This window comes from Larus michahellis, chromosome 4 (assembly GCF_964199755.1).
Source record: "Larus michahellis chromosome 4, bLarMic1.1, whole genome shotgun sequence".
Classification (NCBI taxonomy): Eukaryota; Metazoa; Chordata; class Aves; order Charadriiformes; family Laridae; genus Larus; species Larus michahellis.
Genome location: NC_133899.1, coordinates 43082914 through 43105074, shown reverse-complemented (window position 1 = coordinate 43105074; position 22161 = coordinate 43082914). Strand labels below are relative to the sequence as shown.

The 22161-nt window shown below is 39.4% G+C and overlaps 1 protein-coding gene across 2 annotated transcripts; it reads left to right on the top strand.

Annotated features, from left to right (window-relative positions):
- Positions 1–1125: 1125 nt before the first annotated feature.
- On the top strand, positions 1126–21351 carry TRAF6 (TNF receptor associated factor 6). Of its 2 annotated transcripts, none has more exons than XM_074584287.1 (7): positions 1126–1238; positions 9271–9597; positions 15902–16052; positions 16666–16824; positions 17723–17794; positions 19135–19212; positions 20037–21351. In XM_074584287.1, the coding sequence occupies exons 2-7, from the start codon at positions 9302–9304 to the stop codon at positions 20916–20918; spliced, it is 1638 nt and encodes a 545-aa protein (XP_074440388.1). In that variant the 5' UTR covers positions 1126–1238; positions 9271–9301; the 3' UTR covers positions 20919–21351. The 2 variants fall into 2 exon arrangements, with proteins under 2 accessions (XP_074440388.1, XP_074440389.1); XM_074584288.1 differs by lacking the exon at positions 1126–1238 and adding an exon at positions 2775–2794.
- Positions 21352–22161: the final 810 nt, after the last annotated feature.

Sequence of the window (22161 nt, the reverse complement as noted above, 5' to 3'; positions counted from 1 at the left end):
AAACTAATATACAGTTTGTCCAGTTGGCATGAGAAAAGGGATAGCTCTGAAATTCAGCCGGTTGTCCAGGAAGGGTCCACAAAGTTTTAACTATTGTATTTATTCTTAATATAAAAATTTCTTTATTGTGGTACTTTGTAACACTATCTAAAGACCCAGCTATCTCTCTCCTCTAACTCTTAGCTTCCTGGCAGGTCTTAACAAAATATGTAAGTATGTTTTGGACAAAAGCAGTGCTTGGAGTGGTGCATTAGGGTCTGGCATGCACCCTTGCTCCAGGAGCAGCTCCCTGCCTGTGCCTGGGAGCTCAGCACTTCAGGGGAATCAGGCAGTTTAACGATGGTTCCCTGGTTTCCAGCTCCCAGGGAACGTGGCACACGGCCAGAGACATTGAAAATCACCGGAAAAATGTGGCCCCATACCACCACCACCCCCAGGTTATATATCCCTAAATGCTGGAAACAGAAGTGTTTGTCGGATTTAAATATGTGTTAGTCAGATATTCTTGCCAAGAAAATTCACTGATGCAAACAACCAAATTCCCCTTGTTCGTTTTTAAGGAAATGAAGCTGTCTTTGTGTTTGCACTGTCCTGTTTTTTCACTTCCTTAAAATTGCCTGTTGTCACAAGCCAGAGGGAAAGGTTAACCTCAGCACTTGCCCTGCAGGAGGTCGGGCACCTTGCTTTGGTTCCTGCAGGAGATCCCTTGGGTCAGTTGAGGTTGAGAGAGAAAATTATTCCTATTAAGAATTTCTTTAACATTGAGAAATGGCTTTTTTTTGCGAATCCCAAGCCATTCGTAAAGCCCTTCCTCAACCAGCTTTCAACGGCTCATTTTTTACAGGACTCACGACGAGTGAATCCTGGTGGTTATTCCTAAAAGCATCAGCAGCGCGGAGTGAAAACTGGTATGGCAGTAAAATCCACGGCTGACACAGAAACTGGTGACGCCTTTATTTCTGTTTTTTTTGTGAAGGGGATGGCAGCTTCGCCCAGGTTTCCGCAGCTTTGGCGAGGCTGCCCGGTAGGGACCAAACCCATTCCCGCTCCCGCGCCGCGGAGAACCGCCCTGGAGCTGCCGCGCGGCCGCTCCCCCTCCGCGCCGGCAGGGGGCGCTGCCGCGGACCTGGGGCCTCAGTGCGCCCCGCTTGGTCTGGGTGACCGCCGCCCCGCTGCCTCCCGAGGAGAAGGCGGAAGCGGCGCCTGGCGGGTAGCGGCGGCGGGGTCGCGGGTCGGCGGTGAGTACGGGAGGGCAGAGCGCTGTCGGCCCGCCGCGGTCTGCGAGCGGAGGCTGCGGCGCGGGTCGCGGCGGGCCTGGCTCGTCGGACTCCGACAAGCGCGGGGTCGGCCGGGGCTCCGCCGGCGCGGGCCGCCGCAGAGCGCTTTCCCACCCGGGCCGGAGCCGCTGGCTGGGGAGCGGAGCGCCGTCCTCGCTGCCGGGCCCAGGCGGACCGCGGCGCGTAGCGCGACGGGCTCTTCCCCGGGAGAAGAGCTCGGCCTCTCGGCTCATGCCTGTGCCGGCCCGGGGCCGTGCCGGTGAGGAGGGCCCGCGCTGCAGCAGGGCGGTTACTCGGGCCGGGGCACGCCAGCCTGCGCGGGTCCGAAACTGAAACCGTGGGGCGGCCTGCGCGGTGAGCTCGGCAGCTGCCTTGCCTGTCGGCGGCAGCCGCTCGGAGATAACGCTGGTTTACGGGCGGTTGGAGCCCTGCTGGGCCGACTTTCTCTTGCCTCTTGGCTGTGTGGCGTGTGCCATGGGGCAGGTGTGGGAGCGTTAGCAGCGGGTAACTCCCTAGTGGTAGTCTGAATTGTTAGAGCCTGTGCGGCCTCGAGTACGTCCCCTGAAAAGTGGGCTCTGTTTTGCCAGCTGTGAAATGGAAGTAGTCAATAATTTTTTCGGGAACGTGTTGAAGATCTGTAAGGATAATTTGCAAGAGAGGTTACCATCTCCAAAATCGATAGCTCTATTTTCTGGTAGAGACTGGCAGTACTTAATATATATGGTAAATTTATTAACACAAGTAGTAAGTTATGACTTTAGCAGTACTTTCCATCAACTTCATCTGATTTAGATAAGTCACACTGAGTCTTTTCATACTTAAACGGAAATCTTAGCTGTAGGTGGGAGGAAAATGTTCTAATTATATCCCTTATACCTAGTAGTTAAAGCTAGCCAAATGTATTTTCTCCATGTTTGCCTCTGACAAATGCTGCATATCACAGAGTTACTTGTAAGCTTTGTGGACTTTGTTGTGTCTTAGATACCATTAACAGAGTGATTAAGAGAGTATTGATTTGAAGTTTCTGGTGAGGGAGAGGTATGAAAAGGAAGGGGGAGAGGCAAAGCTAGGGGCTGCACTAACAGCTTGTTTAACATCTCTGGTGCATTTGTCCCTGTGTTCACCATCTGTGTTAACACTTGCAAGCAAACAGCTTTGTCTTTCTGTAGTATGAAAGGGCCATAAAACTAGTCCCAGTGGTGTCAGAAGGAAAAAAGATCACAGAAGGATGCTGATAAAAGCACTTGGATTATTTTCATGGCAGGTATCACTTTGGGCATAAATCTTCTAATTGTTACACATTGCCTTCAGCTTTTCCCCGCAGTTAAAGATTTGTGGAGCTCAGTCAGGCCCCATTGAATGAGAAGTCATCAAGACATAGATGGCTTTTTAAGTTTTATAATACTGCATCACTGCAAACTGCTTTCTATTTAAAAATTGTTCTACTATATTTAAAAAGACAATGCACACAATAGGTACTTACGCTGATAAAACTTCAGAATGAAAAAATGTGGGAGGTGAGCATGCTTTTTCTTCATTTGTTGAACTTTGATGAGTTTAATACATCAGGAAGAGTAACTTTTGTATCTCGATAGCAGAAATTAGCTAAACAAATATAAAAAAGGTTTTAGATCCAGACTGTGAAAACTAACAATGAAAGATTCTGGGTATAAAGCATGTCAAAAAGAAAATAAAAGTAAACCTAAGGTAGAGTGAAAAGGGGAGATGTTTTAGTTGTTTCAGAATGTGTGCGTAATTCACTCTTTCTTTTCCCAGGGTCTGAAATTGTTTCACTAATGCCAGATACAAGCTTAATGCTTGTTGAGGTAGATAGTACTTAAATCTAGCCTGGAGACTGTGCCTTGTGGAAATGACGTTTGTTTGTAGCCATATTTCTCCCTGCCTCTTTTTGAAGTACTTTCTGTTCTGATGTTTACATTGTTCCCATTATGGCAGCATCTTAAATTCTCTGCAGATCTACTGAGGGATGTAGAAAGGCGCAGTGTGTATCTCAAAGTGTTCTCAGTGTGCAAAGGGAGAGCAGAGGCCAAAGACAGCAGAGTCTCTGCCAAAGTAAAGAATGGTATCGTTCTTCTTACGAACAACGCTTTCTTTGTATTTGTTAATCTGAAGAATTCTCAGTGAAACGTCTCTAGAAGTTAATAAATTGAAGAAAGGTTTGGGGGATTTTGGGTTGGGTTGGTTTTTTTTGGTTATGGAAAAACCCATGGAATATTTTGGTGTTAAATACAGTATAGTGCACTTCCACTGCTCACTAAAATTAATATTCTTTTGACATACTTAAGTAGGATAACATATGAACATAACTGGGAATATGCCACCATCCTAAATAGAAATTAAGCATAAAAATATGCGATTAAAGCCTGACAGCATTTTTTCCAAGCAAAGAGAAATCACCTGGAAAGCTTCAGAAACCCCCCCAAAGGCCACTCTGCTCCAGCAGCAGGAGCTCTCGATACTGTCTAATGAGCTTTTAATATTGTTGTTTGATTGTATTTGCCTCAAACCAAAATTCTTATTTTAAATTTTTAGGTTCACATGTTAAAAAGGTAAGTATAGCGGCTATCCAAAGACTCGTAAGTCTTAACAGTTACTGCTATCAGAAAAAAAAGTTGATGTCTCAATAAAGTGTTTGCAACATGCTTGTGTGCGTTTACAAGAAGCTAGAATTTATTTTTTGCAGTTACAAGTTCTGCCCAAATCTCCTCTTGCTTTGGCTTGTGTAGCCATTTGATAGCTTTGAAATGAAAGTGGTTTATAGGTATTAATTAGAAGGAACTTGCATCATTTTATATGTTCTGCTTGGATGAGGCCACAGTGATGATAGTTACAAACCTCATAATGCAAACATAGTGCTTATCAGGTGTCAGTAGACCATTGATTAATATGCCTGGGAATAAGTGTTGCAAGTGTTGCTTCATAAACAAATTATCCAAAGTCACTCCACTGGTCTGTCAGTCTCATGGCCCAGAAATGTATATGCACAGAACTGTTCTCAGTGAGGCAGAAGAAGAAAAGAGAAAAGTTTGGCTAGTTTTTGTGTCCGGGCAGCTTTGAAGGCATTTTCTCTGCTTGCTGTGTGCTGGCCAGGCTGCAAGCAGATTGATTATGTTTGTGAACTTTAAGTAAGGAAAGGGATTTGGAAGAGTTTTTTGGATTGGTTTCCTTATTTATATTGCTACTCAGGGTGAGTTTTCTAGGAAAGGGCATGTGGAAATTAATTGTATTCAGTACTTTCTGATTAATATTCAAATTTTCTATTTTGTGGTAACTGATACACTCTCTGTACAGTGTTCTTTCACCTTTGCCAAATGCTCAAAGGTATCATTTCATATTTCAGTAGAAATAGGATACAATACTTACTTTTATTTCCTCCTTATTACTCTAATTATAGTGTAATTTTCTGGGCAATCTGAAGATATCTTCTGGTAATATTTTTTTTTTATTATTATTTAGAGAAGTTTCTGAATTAATCCTGTGGCTCTTTGGAGCATGAAAATCTGCAAAAGTCATACCTAAACTCCGTTACAGTGTGGAACTTCGCAAATGAGAGTTCTGAGTTTTGTTGCATGCATTACTTTAAAATATGACTGGTTTTTAATTCTGTTTTGAAATTGTTCTTGTCAGTCGTAAGGTACATTTTTCCTGCAGGAGTTTGCTCTTCTGGTCTGACTGTGCTATCTCAGATCAACCTAATCACTTTGTAATGCAACACTGTAAATAGCAACATAGCACGGGTTACTTACTGAAGAAAGTTTCGTTATGGTTTGATCTTAAAGTTGTAAGAGTAGCATGGGGAACCCCTGTAGTCTTAACTGTGTCTTTTCTGGGGCATGAAGGTTTGATCCTTAGGGCATTCCAGATTTCTGCAGCACAAATAACGATCAGGCAAATTCTGTCCATTACCATTTGTCCGGAAAGCACCTTCCTTTCTGTTGTCAAACAATACAGCTGTTGCCTTGGAGAGAGAAATCAACCTTTCCTGGCCCAAGGACTTTGGGTACCTCATGTGTGGAAGCTGAAACCCATTATCTATCTACTCAGCAAGGACGATAGGACTTCCTAGCTCTAGAAAAGGGCATTTCAGGTGCATTACCAAACATAGTTTTAAGGTTTTCTCTGCCTGAGAAACTTCACACTAGCAAAAACAAGAATCACCATCTATTGATCCAGTTTAATTTTATTTGTTCCTCGATATGAAGGCTGGATGTTGTCCAAATAAAAAAGGTCATAGAGCAGGCTACCGAAGTGTTTAATGTATGAAAACTACCAATATCAGGCAAGGTATTATATATTAATATTTGCATACTGTTGCACTTGTATTTGACTCGATTTTGTTCAGCACAGAGGAAGAATAATAACTATTGTCAATAGGAAGAAAAACTGATGTGGTTTTGGGGGGATGTTTGTTAGGTTTTACTTCACTGGTAATCTATTTCATAATGAAAAAGAAAGGGTAGCAATTTGATGTGAATTTTTGGGATATTTACTGGTTTGGGTTTTAAAATCCATCCTCTTCTAGGCTGACATTTTTTTAAATTCCCCAGGGGAGTAACATGCAAAACTGCTACAGTAGGCTCACAAATTGTCTGCTCCACCTTCATTGGGGGAAAGGCCTGTCATTAACATTGAAAGTATACCCTTGTCTAATTGATTTTGCTCTAGCACTGCTCTGTTCAAGAAGACCCTCCTACTCTCGGAGGGTAAAGTAAGTGCCAGAAGGAACAGAACTAGTTCCTACTACAGTAGTTACAACTTGCAGAGGAACTGTTTTAAACTATGGTGGAGTAATCAGGCCTCGGTTAAGGGTCTGAGTAACAGCAGTGTGGATATTGATTTGGAAAATTGTGCCTTGACCCACACCTATAAATATATGTGGAGGAAGGAGGATTTTCCTCACAGATAAGATGAAATGCATTTCGAGTAGTAGGAGGAATCCTATCTTACATAAAACATGAACAAAATTAAAAATCTGGCTCTTAATCACCTTAAGTTGCCTCTTTGTGCCTGAATTTCCCTATTTAAAAAGAGGAGCCAATGATACTTGCACTTCTTTTTTTATGAACCCGTTATACGCAGACAAAAAGCTCCATGTGGGAATGGAGTATATAACTGAATAAGGGGATTTTTGTGTGAGACTGGGATGTTGACTGGTTGGAGTGACTCATTCATTAAAATGACCCTGGTATAGGATTTTGTTTCTGTAAACAGAATGTACATACCTGCTATGTCTGTGGAAACAATTTAAATGGACAAAGAGAACACCACTTGCACGGCACTTAAATCTACAAAGTGTTCAGCTGTCGAGATTATACTGAGTCAGATCCTGTTTTCTTCCTTATAAGAACAATATTTCAAATAGTAGGTTTTTTTTCCTGGGAATAGCTCAAGGGAAGGGTTGTGCACTTCTTTGCAATTAACATGACAGCTGAATTTGGGTAAAGCTATTATATTTTCCTCCTTGCGACTTCCTGAATTCCTTTGTGATGTTGCTAAAGGGGTATATGTCCCTCTTCCCTTTCTTAGTCTCACTAAGTATACCCTTGTGGCTTAGAATAATGTGAATTTCTCACTCCTAGGCTGGTCTGTGGATTCTGATATCCTACATACCAACGTTCCCACTCCATTGGCCCAACTTACTTCCTCTGATTTTTCATGAAATATGGTCTGTGGACTAATCATGCTCTGCAGTGGCCGTTAAAATGGAAACAAATTGTTTTTTTTCTCCAGATGGCAATCTGAAAAATCTTTCTGTCATGGAGCATCTTTCTAAGCACTGATTCTTCTGCTTCCATTCTAAGTCATTGGCGGGGGCTACTCAGTTCCATAGGATTAAATTGATCGTTGTTGGACTACGCCTGAAGCAACTGCTGAGAATTTACTTGGTGTTTAGTTTGTATTGCTGTTGTGTTTAGGAGTTTTGATTATAAAGCCTGTTGTGGTAGATAATGTATAGGGATAATACATGGGGACAGAGAACAGGAATTGAAGTAAACATCACTCCTCGGATGCAATTCCAGACAGCTCTGCTATAGAGTTATTTCTGCCTAAAGTGAGCATTGCTGACCAGTTCACTACAACCCTAAACTGTCAAACTGTACTTTGAGAGTCTGTACCTTAATGGTATTTTGGAAATATCAGGAATGCTACTCTTCAGATACTTCTTATACTTCTACATACCTCAACAAAATGGAAAGTCACATATTTACAAAAGAAAATAAAAAGATTTTTGGATTCTAACTGTAATTGACCTAAATATGGTAATTTTGCCTGTTTGGTTTTGTTTGGCCTTTTTATTTTTTTTTTTGGTCTGGATAAATGGTCATACACTGTTAGCATGGACAGTATTGCTAATTATTTATCATGTAGGTGGCCTAAAATGCATTTCTGTAATGTTGCCTGTGTTCAAAATATATTTCCAGTAAATGCTAGTTGAGGCTTTATGTGATTAGTATTTCTTTTCATGTAATCTTCAGGTGTCATATAATAAGTACCCAAATAAAACCACCTATATGTCCTCCTGCTACTCATGAGCATTTTGTTAAAATGACTTGTGATGTTCAAATTCTGATAAAAGTCAGGAAGAAGTTCAGTTTTGTGAGCTTGTGGTCAAGGTAACCCTATTAATTTTTCATCCCTCACTGGCCCCAGAGTCTGCAGTGGTGATGCAGATCAACAGTCGTTACAGTTCAGCTCTTGATTAATCCTTAGATTTTCATCCCTAATATGCTTTAAATGATGTAATGGTATTCAGTGAATGCCGTAGGTGAACGTTGCAGGAGACTTTTGCCTATACTGCTGTGCAAAAGAAGATCAAATCTGGGCTTAGGGGGCTTGTGTTTCATGCCTGGCTCCGTAACCCTCAGCCTGCTCGTACTGCCTTACGCCTGGTGATAACCTCTGTGTCTCAAAGAAATGTCATTCATAGAAAACTAACTACCATAAGATTCCAAGAAAATGGTTGTAACCATCAGAAAATTGAGGGAGAAGAAAATATCTTGGACTTCTAGAATTTATATTTGTTGTTTAGACCTTTCTTTAAAGTTCCCTCATTCAGTGTAGAAACACTGGCAATCTGTTTGGGGATACCAGCGTATTTTTTTTTATTTCATACCTGTGAGTTCAGTCTGCATTGTGAGCAGTGTTTTAAAAGCAGGCTTTACTATGCCATTCACCGCTCTTAGGGAAATGTGACTTTTGTCTTCTGTTCTTACAGTCATGTCCCTTGTCCTCCCTCCCAGCTAGACTTGAAGAGGGAGAGTAAGAACTCCGAATACTAGTTGTTTGTAGATAGCTTTTGAGCTGTGGAAGTATTACTTTATATTGTGTGTGGCATCTTACTCAATTTAAAGTCCTGTTGGCAATTTTAAAATGTTATTAGCAATGCAGTATATTTGAATTTCATTTGCAGCACAACATTTGCTTGGTTTGGGTATTTGGACTTGCATTTTATTTGTGGAAATGCACCTAAACTGATTTGAAACCAATACTGTGAATTGCTATATGCGGAAAATGTTAAATAACACTTATTCATTGCAAGGAAAATGTAATTGAGCTTTTGTTGTCCAATAAAGCTTGGTTTTGTATAGCATTTTTCATGCAAATTACATTTGAATGCTTTAGAAGTAAATAATACTGAAGGGCTAAAGAGGCATTTTCATTAAGCATAGCAAGGAGATAGAGTATTCCTCTTTTTACAGAAATTAGGTAGTCAGATGAAAGAGATTACAAAAAAGTGTGTGTGTATGTTTGTGTTTGAACTAGGCTGAGAAGATGCAGTACTTTTTACTATATATCACAAGATAAGTAAAAAAGATAACAGAAACTGTGACAAAACAAATCCAGTGATTTTGAGTAGAACCAAATCTGCGCCGTTGATTCAGTGTTTCTAGTCAGAAATAAAACTTGTTCTTCACTGGAAAGGAGAGTCTTGGAATATTTTAAATTAACACATCTTCTTGTCATCTTGCAGGGCGTTTCTGTGTAGCACTTGATTAGCTACTATGAGCTTACTATATAGTAATAACGGTTGTGGAGCCCGAGACGTGGAAAGCGGCTGCTGTGCAGCCATGGCCAGTGCCTGCAGCGTTGGAGCAAAAGAAGACAGCGTAAGCGTCAGCAGTGGGACGGGAAACCCTCCAAGCTCTTTCACAGAGGAAACACAAGGATATGATGTGGAGTTTGATCCGCCCTTGGAAAGTAAATATGAATGCCCAATCTGTTTGATGGCCCTTCGGGAAGCAGTGCAGACACCATGTGGACACCGTTTCTGCAAAGGCTGCATTGTCAAATCAATAAGGTAAAGGAAAATTTTATGGAAGTTGCTTTTAAGAAGAAATTAGGTTACCAGAGCAGAGTAGTTTATGGGCAATGTAAATTGAATAGAACTGCTTAAGGTGCGTTATCATGAGTCTGGAGGTTGCATGAGCTTTAGGTATTTTGCCATTTTTACAAATTTACTCAGGTTATGAATCTAAAAATTTGATTGAGTAAACATTAAATAATAATTTTTAAAGAGTAGCCAAATTCTCTAAATAAATTCAACTTTCAGCCTAGGATTATTAAACCTATCTTTTCCCCATGATTGTTTCCCTAGATAACTACAGGCAACTACAGACAACATGGTTTCTTGGTGCAGATACAGCAATTCATGCTTTCAGTTCTTCACTTGAAATCAGCTGCTTCTGCGTTGAGGTGGAAGAGAGAATGTAATGAGGGAATAGTCTCGAACAAAGTGCTGAGAGAAGAAACTAGGTAGCCTATTGGGGATTGGGAATGAGATATGAAGGCAAAAACAGACTGGGCCCATAAAAATGAGTGATTGAAAGAGCAGGGAAGGGCAGGAAGTATGCTGGTAGAATTTACTTCCCTCAAACCTGGAATACAGTCATCAGTGTCTCACACGTGTCAGTGAGTATTGGAACACATTGACAGAAGGCTAGATGTGCTGTAGAGTTTTTCCTTCTTAGCACAAGACGGATTTTTTCTTATCAGTTGCTCACTTAGCTCAAATGTCACAGTACTTTGGTAGGAATCTAAATACTTAATTCTGTGTGACCCACATTGAATTGGTTAATTTCCAACCTTACTTTGCATGCTTTTGTGTAAAGATCATCAAACTGTCTTCGATGTTACTGTACAACAGGTTTTTTTCCCAGGCATCAATTTTTAGCATGCAAAATGGACAACGCTTTCTCGATTGGTTTTCCATACCATCTATCCATAGTTCTATTCCATTTCTTTTTCTTCATGGTTTATCATTTGTAGCTCACTAAATGAATAGTGTGCCTGCAACAATGTTCTTGGATACAGTATTTTGTGAGGGTTATGTGGGCTTCCCTGTAGCTTCTGTCGCTGTTGTATCTGACGCTACTGTATTTCTTCATGACGTGCCTTTTAGATCAAGGTGGGAAATGTTGGAGCTGAGCATGAGAAGGCAAACTTAATTTTGTGTTCCCTGCTTATGATAGCAAAAGAGCAGGCTATTTTCCTTTCAGCAAGCACAGAAATGTCTGTGTTTCCAGCTCAGTTCTTGTTAATATTAGTTTCATCAGTATTTCTGAGAAAAGGATGCAAATTCATCCTCCAGAAAATGCAGAATACCACCAGTATTCATTCATGAAAAGTGACTTGCCTGTGGATTCTGCAGAGGAAACTGAGAGATACTCAGTTCACTAACCATACCATGAGATCACTCTGCTCCCTTAGTCCCTTGCCATGTTCACTATGTTCCTACTTCTGCAAAAAAAGTACGTCAGGCCTTACCCAACTGCATCACATATTCACGTCAGCCAGGTGCATGGAAGGAGGCAATTTTTTTGCCCAAACATGAACCTGTCAGCTTTGACTATAATCCACTTCCTTAGGCACAAGCAGTTGGCTTCAATTTCTGGCCTTTGCGTTGCACATTCCAACCTAAATTCTTTCAGGAGGTTAATTTACATAATTTCATGCATGCTTATAAGAATTGAACTAGATGTTTGTACTAATAAAGGCCATTAAATTTTGGAATTCCTTACTTGCTCTCTCTGAGTTTGCTCTATTTGTTGGCAGTAGCAGTTTTTATACTATTCTTTAACTTGGTTATTTCTGGAAGAAAGAAAAGAAATCTTTAAATCTTTTCATGGGAGTATGATGTCTATAAATCCTGAAGGTAAATTAGTCATACTTAGGTATGCTGAGCTTTAGAAATGTCTACTCACTAATCACTTCAAAGATAACAGAATTCCTAGGTTGAAAACTGAGGGGAAAATTACTAAACTTAAAATTATTAAAAACGGGTGTCTCATTTCCAGTCTTTCAAATCCTTAGCGGTTACGCTAAGGTGATCTTGTTTTCTCATCCTGCGGCTTCTGCTGACGAGCTGCACAGTTACAGTCATTCTTTAGAATTTACCACAGGACTGAGTGAGGAACTGCAGTGAACCCACGCTCAGAATGCAACATCTCGTAGCAGGTAGAGAAACTTCCTTAAACCTCAGGCAAGGGAAATGGTTTCTCTTCCTTTTTAAATTAACAGAGCGTTGCTCTGCTCAAAGTTTTAGGTCTGCAAATAGTTTCAATGACCAGAGCTTTTACACCCTTTCCCTATTTTACTTCATTTCTATAGATAGTGTTAGTGTTTCAGTGAATACTAAACACAAGTGGAAAGCATTTCTCATCTTAGACTCTATAGATCATCAACTGTGATGTTTCACTGACAGTAAATGTTTTCCCTCATTCCTCACTGAAATCTGTCTCTGGAGAATGGTTTGAGTGAATGCTTGTGAAAGCAGAGCAGACAACTTTAAGTGCCAGACCACTCTAAATCCCTGAAGGGCTGAACTGCATGCTTAATTGAGATCCATGGATCAAGCTATCGATTTGGAGTAGATAGTGTCTACAGTACAGTACTGATTTGGAGTATGTAATGTCTACAGTACTATATTGATTGATGTCATTGAGAAGCTTCTGTAGGATTAAAATGAAAATGGAAAGTGATTATTACATTTTTTAAGTACTGTTTTTTTCATTAAGTGATTGTCACAGCCTTTATTTGATCAGGAAAAAATAGCTTCTGTTTATTCCTCATTTGCCCAGTGTCTGCCTCAAGTGAACACAGATATTAAATCACAGATTTTGAACCATAAAGGATGGACAAGCAGTTTTTGAGTAATTGCTTCTTATGACTTTCACAAACAATTGTAGTTGTCCATGTTGAAGAAATTGTGGCTGCAAGCAAAAAGATTTTTTTAAAAAGCTTTTAAAGAGCGGAGGCTTAGATCTTACAATGTGTGGGACATGATTAGACCAGATGGATTTGATCACAGTAAATGTTTGCCTCCCAGAAAGTCTTGGCATCTTTTTAAATAAAACAGTCTGAAGTGCTTTGAAGTGCTGTGAGTCATAGCAGTGAAGAAGCTTACCTACCTAAGTAACTACAAATACTATTTTACAAATCTTATTGTCTACAAAGTCCTTGATTAGAAATTTTAGAAGAACTAAGTTCAGATGCAGTAGCTAATTAAATATCACTCTAGTCTTTCTTCTCCTGTATCTTAGAACAGAGCCCATTTCGGGCTTGTAGTAGAGCTTGCCAAGTATGATAACCTCTGTTTATCAGAAAAGCAGAATTACCAGCTGACTTGAGACAGCAAGGAAAGCTTTGGGTGCTAGCAGCTCATCAAACAGCCACCGTGGCTGCAGTTAAAGTGTATGCTAACTGTTTTCAGCTTTTAGGCTAAACTGCTCAGTTGCAAAAAATCACAGAGCAGGCTTTCCTTTGAAACAAAATTATTCTGGCTTTACTTTTCATACCTATATTTTAATTTTGAGGGAAATTATAGGAATATCCATTGTACTTTGTAGCAGATGATTATTGTTTCACAGGTACTGTTGTGGGTGGCACAGCCCAATGTGATAAATAATTCCAGCGTAGAAAAGCCTCCGCTGTAATGTAAATTAGAACTGAGGTGTATAAACTCAATTCTGTGTTAGGAAACGTATAGCAACATCTTTGTGTGTGGATGGATCTAAGCAGCCTTTTAAACACAATTCCAATACTTGTAAATGGTGTTTGAAGTCTGTTTAATATACTACAATAAGTTACTGCACTTTCCTTACTATAATAATTGGAAAATTGCCATTCATTCTTATTTTACCCTTTGTCTGCTAGTTATTTAAGCTGGGGATCTGATAATCATTATTCAAAAATAATCTGTTGTTGGCTGTTATTATATATGATTATCTTTTCTGTGTAGGAATAAGGCTGCTGTCTTATCAGCAGGCTGTCGTGTTTTGGGCCGGATTGGCCGCTGAAATGAATGGCAGATGCTCTCCCCCACCTCTCTCTCTAAGAGGAGAGAGAGAGGGAAAGAGACTTATGAGTTTAGAAAAAAACTAAACTGCTTTAATGAAATATTAATAATAAAATAAAAATAAAATAATGAAATATATACAATATATACAAAACTGTATCAAGCTCACAGAATGATGATGATGATCGCATCACAAGCAGGCACTGGGAAAGTCCCAGACGGGACTCGGCGACAGATGGGAACTGGATTCCAGATCTGGATTTAGGAATGCACAGACTGGGATCAAAGGCAGACAAACAGAGAGAGTCGAGTCTTCTCAGACGGCGGACATTGAAGAAAGAGGGCTGATCCCTCAGCTTTTATACTAAGCAAGATGCATGTACATACATATATATATATGCATTATATTGAGCATGATGCAACAGGGAGGGAATACTCTGTTGGTCAGTTTTGGGTCACCTGTCCTGTCTGCTCCTCCCTACAGGTGTGACCCCTCTACGCTTTTCTGCTTCCAGGCCTCCAGCGGGGCAAATAACAAAGTTAGCTGTTAACTACTTAGCAAAGTTAGCTGTTAGCTAATAACTAGTTAGCAAGTAACAAAGACTTTGGCTGTTGCAGCTATATGTATAAGCAAGAGCCTCTCTGCATACCATTCCTTGGCATAAATTAGAAACAATGACATCAGTCACTGGAAGTGGACTACAGACTTACAAATATGCCATTAATTTCAGAGAATTCAGTTATTTAGAAGAGACTTAGCTGCAAAGTAAAATTACTGAAAAGAAAATTGGTTCTGTTTTACCTCAAACTGGGACAGCAGGCCTACTGAACTAGCATTATACTTCACTAAACAGGGCATTTGTAACCAAGTTATACTGGTGAATACAGATTTGCTGTAGGTTGCCTGCAAAGTGAGGGAATGTTTCTGAGTTGTGACAAAGATTAGCACGCTGATCGTAGCTCGGGGAGCTATGAAACAAAATGGTGCATTAGGTATTTTCTTTATTCCATTTGTTTAGGAGTATGACTATCAGACTTTCAGCAAGCTAGCTTTTGCAAGCAAAACCTAGGAAAGGAAGTTCATTGTCTCTTTCTGAAGTCTCGGCGTTACCCCTGCTTCCTCTAGCAGCATTGCTGATGAAGGAGTTGCTGAGCAATTATTTCCTTTTCCAACAAAGAACACAAATTCCCTCATGGTCTCCACAGCCCACTCGGTTTACTTCCCCTCATGGTTGCGAGCAGTGACAATGATCTGGCCTTTGATCTTTGCACCGCGAGTGCTCTCTGACATTTTTCCACCCCATGTATTTTTCCATTTTATTGCTGTTTCCATTAGCACTTCAGCTCAGAAGCTTTGATCCGTCATGTCTCTTTAACTGTATTACTTAATTGTGAATAGATATGTTCACCTACTGCTTTCAGAAATCAGCTGATACTGCATATTTTTAAAGTAAAATTTTGTGGAGGTGGTCCCTTATTTACTCTGTTTGTAATGATTCTAGTGTTTAAATGCTGCTAGACAGAACCTGAAGAAGTGGAACATGCTTTTAGTTTTCTTGTGCCAGTTGCATGTACCCGCGTTCCACCATCAGACTCCAAACTTTGGCCAGTTAGCGCTAACTTCCAGTCTGTTTGCTGTTAAAATGGCTTCAGATACAACACCCAGTTCCAGTGTAGTTCTCATAGTTATTATTAATTTTTGCATCTGGAGTTTTTTCACCCTTCTTTGCTATATAAAAAAAACAAATTGAAGGATGACCAACTGATCAAATGGTTGTACAACAAAAACAGCAAAATGGGCTATATGAAAAGTAATGCCAAATAGATAAAGTGAATCCTAAAAAAAAAAAAAAGGAAGTTTTTGCTTTTTCTCTCAGCTGTGATCACCTTGGCTGTTTATAAAGTGAGAAAGAAAGGAGAGGAGGTCCAAGAATCTTTGAAATAATATGTGAAATATTCTTTGATGTTTGAGCTATGTGAAGTACTTACAGAAATGGGACACTCTTAAGTTTCTTTACATCATCCTCAGGTTTATTTCCAAAGTATCTATCACAGCATTTGTCCAAATAAAAACTATTGAGTTGGAAAAGTGCTGTGATCCCAGTCATGTGAAACTCTAGTGAAACTTGCGTATTGTCAGTTTCTCTGGTGTACATTGCATACTTTCTGGTAATTGCCACAGAAATGACATTGTTTTCAGACATTTCTTAATGCATTATAATTTGGCTGCTGATGTCTTGCTGGTGTAAAAATATTTTAAATGAAGGGCAAAGCAACTTGTAATCTCCTTTTCTTTTCTGCATTGTAGAGATGCAGGTCACAAATGTCCAGTAGACAACGAAATTCTACTCGAAAATCAACTTTTTCCTGACAACTTCGCTAAACGGGAAATCCTTTCATTAATGGTTAAGTGTCCCAACAAGGGCTGCAGTATGAAGATGGAGCTGAGGCATTTAGAGGTGAGAATTAATTTTGAAAATATGGAACCATGTTTAAATGGACAAGTAAAAATTCAAAATAACTTAACTAGATGGTCATACCTGATACCTGCTTATGCCGATTCAGTGCATTGTTCATTCAGGACTATAGCTGCATGTTTATTGGGGTTTTTTTGATGAGTCTTTAATTTTAATTAGGTGATTCTCAAGTGAACATCGTAGTGCATGAAAATTGTCCTAATGCAGCTTTCTCTTTAGGATCATTCATGTTTGTCTTTTGATCAGCTGTATCTGTACCTCACACAAGTTCCCTAAAGTCAGTTTAATATTCCTTCAAAGCAGCTAGATATATTAGTTGAAATAACTGTTTTGGAAAATAATATACAAAGTTAAAGGATAAACATAAAGCTAAATTTTTACCTGAGAGCATTCTTAAAGCTCTGAATACATGAAGCCCTGATCTTAGTAATGAGGCAATAAGAGGCCGTTGGTAAAGTCAGTGTTAGTGTATAAGGATTTGTTTGCATGAAGGAAAGATTGCAATTTGTTCCTCTTGTACTGTGCTTTATCTTGAAAACAGGTGAAACAATAGTACCTGTTTGTAGTATCAAATCCCTCTTTTCTCCTTGTTCAGGACCACCAGTTGCAGTGTGATTTTTCCACTGTGGAGTGCCCACAGTGCCAGGGAGCCTTCCAGAAGAACCATCTGAAAGAACACGTGACACAGGAGTGTCCGAGGCGTCAAGTCTGTTGTCCAAACTGTGCCACATCTATGGCCTATGAAGATAAAGAGGTACTTAGCAGGAGTCTTAGTTCTTCAACCTTCATTCACGTGGGTTTGCTTGTAAATGGAATGTCAGTTAAAAAAAAAAGCTTTTGGTCTAGCAGGGCTGTTTGTGCTGCACAGGTGAGGGGCTGCAAACTCAGGACATTAGTCTAGAACAGGTGAAAGCTGGGGAGAGGATTGTGCTTAAATACAGACTTCTTGGAACTCTGTGGTGTGAAAAGACTTGCATAAGAACCATTGATTTTTGTCCTTACCATCACAGAGGCCAGTATCTACTACTAAAGTAACACACAAGCAATATTTACATTTACAGTTCTTATGCCTGACAGAAAGGATGTGTCAGGAGATGCATCTTTTGGGGATATGTGCTAACAGACAATACCAAGATCATTTCGGAATTCTTCTCCTAGCTCTGCATTTTTTACTTGTGTGATACCAAGGGTAGTCCTTTGATTTTTGAGCTTCCATTCCTTCATCTGTATATGGACGTGTTTTATCTCAAGGGCTGTTAATTTTATTATATCATATTGTGAATTGTCAAACAAAAATACCTCATATAGTCCAATAATACAAAAAAACCTTTAATATAGTTCCACTGCAATTGAACATGAATTTCAGAAACTTCGGGATAAATTCAGACTCCTTTGGAGCATAAAAGCTTTAGGAAATAAAATACCTGCAACTCTATGAATCTCATGTATTAGTCCAGGAAAAAACAGGAATTACAGAAAACATACTATCCAGGGTAAGGGGATTGTCTTTGTTTCACAGTTGCATACAGCTAAATGCAAAATTTGAAATGTAAAGAAAAATACAACATCTTATCACATGTGATGAGCACACTCTTAAATTGTGTAACTTTATTGATTCTTTCTTTCCTCTCTTTTTGTGTTTGATAACTAAGCTTCATGACCAAACCTGTCCACTCGCCAATGTATTTTGTGAATATTGCAACACGGTGCTCATCAGAGAGCAGGTAAGAGGCTACATTTATCTGTGGTTAATCTGGGTTGGATGTTTTGTATTTACGTTGCTGCTTTAATCTGAAATTAAACTTGAAGAAACAGTTTGTCTACTAGCTAATAAATCTCTACCTGTCTCTCTCTGAGAATGTTGCATCCAGTGCAGGTGTAATACTCTTTAAAAAATGCTGCTCCAGCTTGCAGTTGCAGTCTGTAAGACTGTAAGCCTCTGTAAGATTTTTGGTTGCAAATCACTTTGTTTAGCTATACTGCGTCTTGACAGGGGCCATGATGCATGTTTTTCATCTTGAATGAAGGTTGAAGAATACCAAGCAGCTGCCAGTGGTTACAACTGACACTAGAAGACAAGGCTTTGATTTGTGCAGAGAGGGAGTATTTGTAATTGGAAGGCAGCTATAAATATTTCACTATTGAACTGTAGGTGCTGTATGGAGTTCTGCTTCTATCGTAGTAGCCTTTATTATTTATTCTATTCAATAATAACTTACTTCATTGACAGGAAAATGGTAACTGTTATTTAATTTGCAGCCTACCCCTGTTTGAATGGGATGGCAACTATGTTAATGACCTGGGTTAAAATAAAGAATCATCTTGTCAAATTGGAGGAATACTGTGGAAAACAGATTTGAGTACAGTAACAATAAAGACGAAAATCTGTTGTTAGGTAGAATAGTGAACTGCAAAAATAGGGAACAGAGAATGGCTAAACTAGGTTTAGAATTAATGGCTGACCTATATTAAGTTGGTGTTCTACTTCATCATGATATTTAAACGTGGCACGCGTACTGGGTTATATAAACAGGTATTTTGCCTGTGAAACCCAGAATTATTCTTTGTTCTGTTTAGGGTTCATAAGGCCTCAGCTGAGGCTGTCCAGCTTTTGAGGTGGGGATAATAGGGAGGATCCAGAGCAGTGAGATAATTGGGTCTGGAAAACATGGACCGTAAAAATTTGAAGTAACTTGGGCTTTTTGAGGAAGAGGATAATGAAGAAAGACACAACGAGTATATGCAAGTAGTGCTTCAGAAGGCACTGTGATCTAGCTTGAGGATAGGCTAGAAACAAAAGGCGTTTCTTCTAGGAAGAAAACTTGAATGCTTTTTGATGTCTAATGTAAGAACAGAGGCAATTAATTGTTCAAGTACATACAAGGAGGATGTAGAATCAGCTAATGGTTTTGTTCAAACCTTCCATATTTCTTTGAGAAATTGTATAGGTATAAACTGATCTGACTTCAGGTACTTACTCAGAGTCCATCCAGCTTTATTCTTTTAGGATGCTATAAAAGAATACCCTTGACGAAAAATTAATTTCAGATCTGATTTGTTTTAGATGCCTAACCATTATGACAATGATTGTCCTACTGCCCCAGTACCATGTTTTTACAGTGCGTTTGGGTGTCCTGAAAAGGTAAGCCTTTTATCAGAATCATTAATGCAGACCTTCTGCATGTTTTTGTTGTGTTTTTTTTTTAATGTGTTTTCCTATTCTTGTCTCATTCACCAGCCCAAATCCTCAGTGATTTGTGGGGATTTTTGGTTTTGAGGTATCTTAATTCTAAAACAGTACATGTTGATATATTGCCTTTCAAAAGTTCTTTTCAAATTTTAAAAAAACTCTGTGAATGATTTGCTTGATGAACTTGCTTTTATTAATCCATGAGTGTTTTCTCAGCTTTCATGTCAATAAAGTAGCTTCTAGCATTGTGACCAAATAAAGTTATGGCTCCTACAGTTTAGTGAAGAAAACCTGACAGTGCTTTAGATTTGATTAAATTCTAAAACTATTTAATCTGGATACTCTTATTTCTAGTTGTTTAATACCTCTTTGTAAAAATGGATCTTCTCCCTTCATGATTTCCACATCAGTTTTCATACACCTTTGTATTTGGTACTATGGAGCATTTTAGCAAATCAATGAAGGGAATACAATGCTGATTTAGAACACCAGTAAAAATACTAAATGTATTTTTATCAGTAATACTTTTTCACCATGTCACTATTTCGAGTTGAACAGTATTTGCCCACACGCATTTGAACTTCTTTTTTTGTTTATCATATCAGTGATTTTAAATTTGGAGCCCTTCATTGGTAAAGTGCTACTTTGTCACATCACCTGTCCTTGATTCACATTACAGAAGCAATTAGTTGTTGGATTTTCTTCAGTGCCACATTAAAGATGTGATTGCAGATAATTTTTGTTGTGTTCCTAATGCCGTATCTCTTAAATTCTAGATGCAAAGGAATGAACTGGCACGACATATGCAGGAGTTCACTCAGGTTCACATGAGAATGATGGCTCAGAGTTTTCAAAATATCAGTGTTACTGCTACAAATCCTGTACCCTTCATCAATGGCCTACCCTTTGAGCCTGCCCTTTTCTCACATGTGTCACATGCCGCATATGATTGTAATCCAGAAGTTGAAAACTTCAAAGAAACTATTCAGCAGTTGGAAGGTCGTCTGGTAAGACAAGATCATCAAATCAGAGAACTCATTGCTAAAATGGAGACTCAGAACACTCACATGGCAGAACTCAAACGTACTATCCGAAATTTGGAGGGAAAGATAACTGAAATGGAGGCACAGCAATGTAATGGTATTTATATCTGGAAGATTGAGAACTTCAGTGGACTTCAGAAAGCTCAGGAAGAAGAGAGACCTGTTGTAATGCACAGTCCTGGCTTCTATACTGGAAAGCCTGGCTACAAGCTGTGTTTGCGCCTGCATATCCAATTACCAAATGCTCAGCGTTGTGCTAATTATATCTCTCTGTTTGTCCACACTATGCAAGGAGAATATGACAGCCATCTGCCTTGGCCTTTCCAAGGCACCATACGACTTTCTATTTTGGATCAATCAGAAGGCCCTGAAAGGCAGAATCATGAAGAAGTAATGGAAGCCAAGCCAGAGTTACTAGCCTTCCAGAGACCAACAATTCACCGCAATCCAAAAGGTTTTGGTTATGTGACTTTCATGCACCTGCAAACCTTGAAACAAAGAACCTTTGTAAAGGATGATACCCTTCTAGTGCGCTGTGAAGTTCTAACTCGTCTAGATTTAAACAGTCTTCGCAGAGAAGGATTTCAGTCTCGCAGTACTGATGGAGCTATGTAGCTTGTAAGTCTTAACCAGAGGAATGGAGCCACTAGTCATGTTGTTCTACCACAGTTACAAGTGTGCTTCATTGTCATTGTAGGGTGCATTTGGAAAAGATCATAGTTGCCAAGATAGTTGATCTTCACCTGAATAGAACTTTGTTGTTGCTGGTATACTTTTTTTTTTTGTATGAGGTCATATGTTCAAATATTTGGTATTGTTCTCTATTAAAGTAATAAGCTACTTCTGTAGCAAGCTAACTAAATGAAGTGCTGTTAATTAAAACTTAACTGCCTACAAGAAAATCCTACTGAAGTATGTGTACATCTCGGTTTGGTGAAACTTATGTCAGAAAAGACCTGTAAATCTTTTTGCCTCGGTGCCTTGGAATAGATACTGTAGCAGGGAAATCGCTAAATTAATAAAGATGAGGGGAGTTTGTTTGTTTGTTTTTCACAGAGCTTGGAAAAGTTAAGACAGTTTCTGTATTGACTCATGTGGAATTTTGAATTGGCTATGAATCCGAAGTCAGGTTAAGACTTTGCTTACCTAACCTGGAGTCGATCGCATTACCCTTCCCTCCTGCGGAGTTAGCTTCAGGAAGTTGCATGTCGATGTAGAGTTGATACTAGTATTTCTGAATGACATAGGGTAGTGTTGTGGAGAAGGCTAAATGACTCTGAGCTGAGTTCACTGAAGAAATATTTGTGGTCTGAAAGTGCTCCCCTAATTCTCTTTATTTTGATAATCTTTTTGTAAGTGTGCTCTGGGCCCAGAATGTCTATCACCATCGCCTGATTGAAAAAAGTGTAGCATTTGAATGAGATACCTTTGTGCTGGTGGGATCTCCTCCTAGCACTGGACATTTTTCAGGTTGTGAGTGGATACATGAGCAAAGGTATGTACAAACTAGATACTGTGATGCAGAACTTGTTTTACTGTTGTTGAAACCTGAATTTGTACCAAAGCTGAACTTGTGACCTGTGTCTGTTCAAGTGATCTCTTGGTGTTCTGGGTGATGTATGACCTATGTCATCTCATATGAATTCTCAGTGAACATCTGGCCATACCAGCATCCAGCTGTTGTGGATATTTCCTATCCCATTAGACAATAGGAGCTGGGCCACCCTCAACACTTTGGAGGGGAAGAAAAGCCTATTAATTAGAGAATGTGAGGAAAAAATGCAATCCTCTTTGCTCTTAAGAAAAAAATATGGCTTCCATAGTTACTCATTTACCAAACACTAGATTCACTATGTCA

What these genes read in the sequence shown, in the direction of transcription:
- TRAF6 (XM_074584287.1), top strand. Translation starts at nt 9,302, where the DNA reads ATGAGCTTACTATATAGTAATAACGGTTGTGGAGCCCGAGACGTGGAA. An exon ending in TGGAGCTGAGGCATTTAGAG is followed by an intron (nt 16,053 to 16,665) that starts GTGAGAATTAAT and finishes CTCCTTGTTCAG; the next exon opens with GACCACCAGTTGCAGTGTGA. An exon ending in TGGCCTATGAAGATAAAGAG is followed by an intron (nt 16,825 to 17,722) that starts GTACTTAGCAGG and finishes TTGATAACTAAG; the next exon opens with CTTCATGACCAAACCTGTCC.